The sequence below is a fragment of the Littorina saxatilis genome, unplaced genomic scaffold, assembly GCF_037325665.1.
Source record: "Littorina saxatilis isolate snail1 unplaced genomic scaffold, US_GU_Lsax_2.0 SUPER_6_unloc_1, whole genome shotgun sequence".
In the NCBI taxonomy this organism is placed as follows: Eukaryota; Metazoa; Mollusca; class Gastropoda; order Littorinimorpha; family Littorinidae; genus Littorina; species Littorina saxatilis.
Window position 1 is genome coordinate 520,961 of NW_027125698.1, and position 7,556 is coordinate 528,516.

At 44.8% G+C, this 7,556-nt stretch overlaps 3 protein-coding genes across 3 annotated transcripts in view; 1 reads left to right on the forward strand and 2 right to left on the reverse strand.

Moving 5' to 3' along the window:
• Window positions 1-3,205: 3,205 nt before the first annotated feature.
• Window positions 3,206-3,628, reverse strand: LOC138954144 (ribonuclease H-like). The gene has a single exon (XM_070326046.1). The coding sequence runs from the start codon at window positions 3,626-3,628 to the stop codon at window positions 3,206-3,208; it is 423 nt and encodes a 140-aa protein (XP_070182147.1).
• Window positions 3,629-3,721: 93 nt separating this feature from the next.
• Window positions 3,722-4,174, reverse strand: LOC138954145 (uncharacterized). The gene has a single exon (XM_070326047.1). The coding sequence runs from the start codon at window positions 4,172-4,174 to the stop codon at window positions 3,722-3,724; it is 453 nt and encodes a 150-aa protein (XP_070182148.1).
• Window positions 4,175-4,304: 130 nt separating this feature from the next.
• LOC138954146 (clumping factor A-like) overlaps window positions 4,305-7,556 on the forward strand; it is a 29,807-nt gene continuing 26,555 nt past the window's right edge. The window contains exons 1-2 of the mRNA XM_070326048.1: window positions 4,305-4,401; window positions 5,020-5,133. Coding sequence (XP_070182149.1) covers window positions 4,305-4,401; window positions 5,020-5,133 — 211 coding nt within the window. The remainder of the gene's footprint in view (window positions 4,402-5,019; window positions 5,134-7,556) is intronic.

Below are 7,556 nucleotides of genomic sequence, written 5' to 3' on the forward strand. Positions count from 1 at the left end.
CGAAGCAAAGGTGAGAGAAGAAAAACAAAAAGAAGAACAACAGGTTTTCAGTTAGTAGCACGGAACTGACATTTCGGACAGATGCCGGTGAAGGCAGGGTCTGCCCTCGGGATAGGGTGGGGGTAAGGGTGATCAGTTTCAAGGCAGAGTACCCAACCCGATGCCAGCCAGGAATGCGGCGAAGATGGGATAAAGGTCAGCGTCAAGGTCATGCCGACCCGACAACCTGTGGAAACAATCAGCCTCGCTTTGAACAGCGGAAATCGGACAGGAAGTACAACAAATAATGATGACCGGAAGGCCGGCCAAAAAACAAGGGAAGTAACCCATCCCTCGGTGTCCAAAAACATCGCACTCGCCAAGAAAAAGAAAAGGGAAGAAAGATAAGAATGTTGCTTAGAACAGGTGATGACATTCTGAATGCGCGCAAGAGCACAACGTGTACTGAATATATATATATCAAATAATTTCAAAACCAAACAAACACCGAAAACTCCAAACTGTTTCCTTACCTTGCAAGTTGACACAATGATAACAATCAAAATAGTCAATACACTTCAACTAACCCACAACTAAAACTTGTACAGAGAAAGGTTAGAAAAAAATGAAAGCAAAGCAAAAGATAGACAGTGCACCAACACGTCTTCACAGGACGAAAACCATTCGTTCAGTGCCGTATTCCCGCGTTCTATCTCACGTGACCCATTCCTCTCGGAATTGTGGGAGATAAAATAGAGGGAGAGGTTCAGTGATGTGTTTGATCGAATTTAATTGGCACCAGCCAAGGTCCTGCATCTTCAAAGACAAAGTAAATTGAGTCTTTTTGTACAGCCCATTTGGTCAACGTCACGGGCTAACGAATTTAGACACAACCACCATAGAACGCTGAAGACGAAGAACAGTCTTTTTGTGTATATTTCCTTGCACAACTTCGAGTCAAACTTATATGTCCGTAAGTAGCCCGACCCTTCAGTGCACGCAAACTCAGACATCTGGACAAACCACATGAACGGCAGACAGACACAGCGATTTTGTTTACATCTAATTACATCACCATTCCTTATGGAGTTGTTTTTTTTACATTATGTATGCTCATTTAAAGAAGAAAACCAACTCAGAAAAAAGTGTTTTGGGGTTGTAAAAAATGCACTTCGGCGTATTCGGTGATTTTGTTTACTCTCTCTCTCTCTCTCTCTCTCTCTCTCTCTCTCTCTCTCTCTCTCTCTCTCTCTCTCTCTCTCTCTCTCTCTCTCTCTCTCTCTCATAAAGTTGTCGAGTTCGAGTTCTCTCTCTCTCTCTCTCTCTCTCTCTCTCTCTCTCTCTCTCTCTCTCTCTCTCTCTCTCTCTCTCTCTCTCTCTCTCTCTCTACATTGCTGTACTTTTTAAAGAAATTAAAAAAACCCATTTACGTTTGTTTGTGTCTGGTTTTGTTTTATATGACTTTGTGAGTCCAATATTTTTGACATTTAGTCAAGTTTTGACTAAATGTTTTAACATAGAGGGGGGAATCGAGACGAGGGTCGTGGTGTATGTGTGTCTGTCTGTGTGTGTGTGTGTGTGTGTAGAGCGATTCAGACTAAACTACTGGACCGATCTTTATGAAATTTGACATGAGAGTTCCTGGGTATGATATCCTCAGATTTTTTTTTCATTTTTTTGATAAATGTCTTTGATGACGTCATATCCGGTTTTTTGTGAAAGTTGAGGCGGCACTGTCACGCTCTCATTTTTCAACCAAATTGGTTGAAATTTTGGTCAAGTGATCTCCGACGAAGCCCGGACTTCGGTATTGCATTTCAGCTTGGTGGCTTAAAAATTAATTAATGACTTTGGTCATTAAAAATCTGAAAATTGTAAAAACATTATTTTTTTATAAAACGATCCAAATTTACGTTCATCTTATTCTCCATCATTTTCTGATTCCAAAAACATATAAATATGTTATATTTGGATTAAACACAAGCTCACACACACACACACACACACACACACACACACACATTCAGCTCCCACACACACTTTATAATAGAACCCCCCATTGGCATTGAACAAGCAAAGTGCAAAAACACATACCAGCCTCTATACCGAGTGTGATTCAGCCACGATGCTGTGTACCAAAGAACCTTTCCTTTTCACCATGTCTTGCACCGAGTGGCACGCAGCGTGCCCCTTGTCACCCCAATAATACCGGTGTGAACAGTCTGTTCTCTTCTACAATGGGAGGTGAGGAAAACACACAGCATTTTTGTAACACATTTAGTCACTTCCCACCTTAGCATGACAAGTGCCTGACGTCATGATTGTTCCCCGTCAGAAAAACAGACAAAAGCCCACTTTGCTCCAAAAGCACATGCAATACATTCGGAGGAGCTGTGTTTTTGGATTTTGTCGTAACTGATGCTGATGGGGTCTATGTCGACCAAAAGAATGGGATTCACTGTAGGTGGAGTTCCTGTAGGTGGATTCCCTGTATACAGGGAATACCACAGGGTGTAGTTCATGTAGCGTTTCGCTAATATCAATGAAAGTCACGTGATGCTTGGCGACATCGTTAGAATTTAATGTTTTTCGATCTTTTTTTGATATTTCTTAGAAATTGGAGTATGGTTTGCAAGTTTTATTGAAAAACTACACCCTGTGGGATTCCCTGTATATGAGAATCCACCTACAGGAACTCGACCTACAGGGAATCCCACTCTTTTGGTCGACATAGACTAGACCCCATCAGCGTAACTGATACCTTTGACAGTCTACGATACTAATTCAGCAAAAGATTGTCCTTGCTGAAAACTGCTAGGATGGGGATTTTAGCTATGTGTCCAAACCGGTTGATGAACGTGCCTTGTGCAAAATTGTGGACAAATGTGTGGTAGTTGTCCTCTCCAAGTCCTCTCTGGGGCCGTATAGCTTCTTTTGTAGCGCTGTCTCCTCTGGCCAGATGGTGTCCCTCAGAGCACTGTGGTATGGACAAGCCTGCAGCCCGTGCTCTGCTGTCTGATTCTTGCCACACGGACATAAGGGGGAGGGAACTAGCTTCAGCTTTGTGGTCATATGATGGTTTAGTCTGTAATGTCCAGTGCGGAGTCTGAGTAGGACGACTTGTTCTTCACGTTGGAGCAGGTGGTAGTCATCTTTCTCCGCTCTGGTTTTCCTCTTGTTTTTTGATTATTATCTTTTTTTCCTTGTACTGCAGCCGGGACGTGAGCTATTCCTTTGAGGCACCTTCCTTGGCAAGTTTTTCTGCAGCCTCGTTTCCTGCTAGGTCACAATGAGCTGGCACCCACTGAAGCACGACCCTTCGGTTCTGAGCAACCTGTTGGAGGGCGTTGTTGAGCTCAGTTTCTTTGTTGGCAGACAGAGCTTGGAGTGTTGACATTGCATCTGTCAGAAAGACGACCTGAGGACATTTATCGTCTGATCCGTCAACTATTGTGGCTGCTGTCTTCAAGGCCTGTACTTCTGCACTAAAGTTGGTGCAGTGCAAACCTGTGGGAATGCTCGCTGTTTGTGCCTCTCCCTCTGGGTACCGAACTAGGACGCCGGCTCCTCCATCTCTCACAGCATCAGTGGCTGACCCATCAGTGTAGGCGTGGATCCACGTTTCTTCAGGGTAGTGGTCTGCAATCATGGCCAGGGTAAGCACCTTCTTACTGGTGTCACTTATGTCCCGTGATGTCACGCCTTTCACGGTTGTGTTGATCTCGAGGACCCTCTGGTTGGCTTACCAAGGTGTTGGGCATGTTCCTGTGGCATCGAGCGGCATAGTGCTTTCCGGCAGGTGGGGTAGGTACTGTCGCTTGAGGCTTCTGCTTTGGTGCACAAAGCTTGAGCGTTTCAGCCTGTTCCTGATAGGTTTTTCCATTCTGCTGTTCATTGGGTGCTTTGGTAGGCTTTTGTATTTCTCTGCTTGAATGAGTGTCTTTGTGTCTCTTCGAGTGATCAAAGGTTGGACTCCTGTCAGGGACTCCATGGTCTTGATTGGAGTTGACCTCATTGCTCCCGTCAGGATACGGAGTGCTTGATTCTGGACAAAGTCCAGAGCTTGCAGGTTGGATTTGCAAGCGCTTGACCAGGCTGGGGCTCCGTATTCAAGTTGGGGTCTCACCGTGCCTTCATACAGTGTCTTCAGGGTCTTCTCACTGGCACCCCAGTTTGTTCCAGCCAGATTTCTCATGATTGCCAATTTGCGCCTGGCTTTGTTTTCTGCTTTCTGGATCTGTGGTTTCCAGGTCAGTCGTTTGTCGAATGTGACGCCGAGGTACGTTGGTTCGTCATCATTCCTGAGTGGTGTGTCGCCAAGTTTGATGACTCCTGGCTTTTATTTTTGGGACAAGGTGAAGAATGTGGTCGGGGATTTCTCTAGATTGACCTTGACACACCAGTCGTCTGTCCAGGCTGCAAGTTTGTCAGCTGCCAGCTGCAGACGGTATGTTGCTGTGGTTGAATGTTCTTCAGTACACCACATTACCAGATCGTCAGCATATAAAGCAGCTTTGACTCCCTTTGGCAGTTCGTTGATGAAGATCAAAAAGAGAGTTGGCGAGATCATTCCGCCTTGTGGGACACCGTGTCGTATCAAAACCCTCCTGCTCAGTCGGCTGCTGACTGAAAAAAAAAAAAACGGTTTTAAGGGCAAAGTCTTTCCCCGTCGAAACGATTCGCTTAAAACTTGTTATGACATGGAACAAGATCATTTCTCCAGCAATTAACAGCCTGGGTACCTTCTGTAATTGGTGGGATCTTTTTTTTTAATGAATTAATTTCACATGGGAGACGACTTTTACAAAAATCAAACAAAAATCGCTACTCTACACAGGACGCAGCCAGTGAGTTGATTGTTGGTATGTGTCCCAGTGGAGGCATGTTCTTATCCCGTGTAAACGTTTGCGCAGATCTAAGACAGTGAAGAGATGAACTGTTCTCACGGTAAGGACTGGGCCTTCTGATGTGTCTTACTTTTCGAGTAAACGTTCAATTAAACCATTACTGATCTGTCGCGGTATGTATGTGGGATAACAGCAACCTTCCGTGTGGACGACAACAGTCCCACCTTTCGTGTGGACGACAACAGTCCCACCTTCCGTGTGGACGACAGTCCCACCTTCCGTGTGGACGACAACAGTCCCACCTGTTGTAGAAAGCAACCAAACTATAGATGTTTGGTGAACGTTCCTGTGGAAACCATGTTTTTGGTCCATGTAATAACCTTGGTGATTTACAACGTTATTTGACACGGCAATGAGAGTGCCTCTCAAACTGTCCACCCGTTAGTTTTACAGTGGAACCCCCTCTTAAGACCTGAACAGAAATCTAGGAAAATCAGGTCTTAAAAAGGAGGACGTCTGGAAATGGGGGTAATTTTACTTAGTTTATGAATAGACAATCTGAGAAAATTCCCAGGGTCTCAACAGTGAGGGAGTATTCAATCCGGGGGGGGGAGGGGTGTGTCTTAAAAAGGGGGTTCCACTCTATTACAAAAATCTTTGTTAAAACCTTACTGCGGGATTTAGAGTAACTAGCTCAGTTGGTAGAGCACTGGACTTGTGATCGAAAGGTCGCAGGTTCGAATTCGGGCCGGGACGGACACGGGTCAACTTTATGTGCAGACCCAGAGACGGAAGCCATGTCCCACCCCCGTGTCATCACAATGGCACGTAAAAGACCTTGGTCATTCTGCCATAAGTGCAGGTGGCTGAATACACCTAAACACGCAGACACCTGGGTAGCGCGACTCCGTTGCTGCTAGCTTTCCACTGGAAGGAAGCGACCCGAATTTCCCAGCGATGGGACAATAAAGTAATGAGAAATGAGAAATGAGTAACCGCTGAGTCACTGACACTCGCATGTCATCAATCGCCATTCAATGAAGAACTTGAAAACGCTTTTCCATGAAGTAAGTCGCATTGTGCACACTGAAATCTGATCACCTATGTTAACACGCAAAAATGCAGATTGTAATTGTATTTTTCCTGTCAACAAACCCTGACAGCGGCTTTTCCGTCACGCAATGTGCGTATTATTTACATGCAACACATATAATTTACCCACCGTACAGCGGTTTTCGACAGGTTCCGGTAGATAGATGTCTCCCAGTCATCCGTTTTGCATACGCGTCACTGAAAAGGATCCAGTTGGTGTTTGTTAATAACTGTTTTTGAACACATTCTTCTTTATCCCTTTCCAATCAGTGCATTGTCAAATGCTAACGTTTCTCAGTTTCAGCCATTTCCTCGCCGCCAGTAATGGAGAGCGTTCCAAGGGAGATAACGAACCATCGCTTGAATGGAATCTCATTCAGGCATCGTAAACGAGGATTCCTGCGCGGCGGTTGTCTTTCTGCAAAGCGTCACACTTCTTGGCTGATAATCATCTAGAGCGCGAGCGATGAGGTTTAGACACGAGGCTAATATTAGATATCAGAAGCTGTCATTAAGTAACAGCAGAGAGGGAAGACACGTGGGGTGTTTTCCTCCCGTGGGTTTATCTACATCGTAAAGACGCTGCCAGACCTATTCGTTCAAGGGTCGAGAGAGAAAATAATGGAGTGTGAATGCCGCAAGACAAAACCTATTGTTACCCGGCAAAAGCCATCGCCGGAGCAATTTTCTTGCTCCTTCTCGCGTAATTTTCCGAGACGTGTTATCAGTGAAAAATGTCCAGGAAGAAGCGTTTTAAGAGCTGAGATGGCATCGCTTTCGGGGAATTGACAAGACGTTAAAAAGCGGGACACACAAGACCATTGACTGTTGCAAAGGTTTGACTGAAACTAATCCTGATCAGATTACTATCTTGTCGCGATGTAATCTAGACTCTAAAAGACTCCTTGGTTGCGTGTCAAGGCTTCTGAGTTCCGCTGAGTTGTGTAGTCACCGGTACATAACGAAACTATTGTGACAATGTGGTTTAGGAGAAATCAAATGTCTACACAATCGACAAATCAAAATTGAGTCGCTTGACAGAAAAGACAACCAGGGACTTTGTCAAACAAGTGTCTCAAAACAAGCCGTATCTGATTCCTATCCTGTTGGGATGTAATCTAGACTCCAAAGGTCTTTTGGGTTGCGTGTCATTGGCTTTGAGTCGTTAAGTTTTGCATTCCGGATCCAAAGAAAACTGTTATGTTAATAATATGGTTAACTCATTGTCTCCCAGGTACGGATAATATCCGGATGAGTGGGTACGGATATATTATATTCGTACCCACTCATATGGCTCTATCTGACCAGGTACGGATATATTTGCTCAACCTTTTAGCTTCAGTCGCTTCCTGTAACGTCCATCTAACGCCTGCATTTCAGCGTGTTGATACACAGTTTCTACACAGTAACTACAATTCTGAGTGACCTGCTGCAGCACAACTGGTCCCGGCTAAAAATAAAACTTCGTCAACATTTAAGGAGAATCCAAACTTGAGCAGATGTATAAAGTCTATGTAGACTGGTTTGTCCTATACAGTGGATCATTACGGCTGCCATTCCAACCTCTCTCTCTCTCTCTCTCTCTCTCTCTCTCTCTCTCTCTCTCTCTCTCTCTCTCTCTCTCTCTCTCTCTCTCTC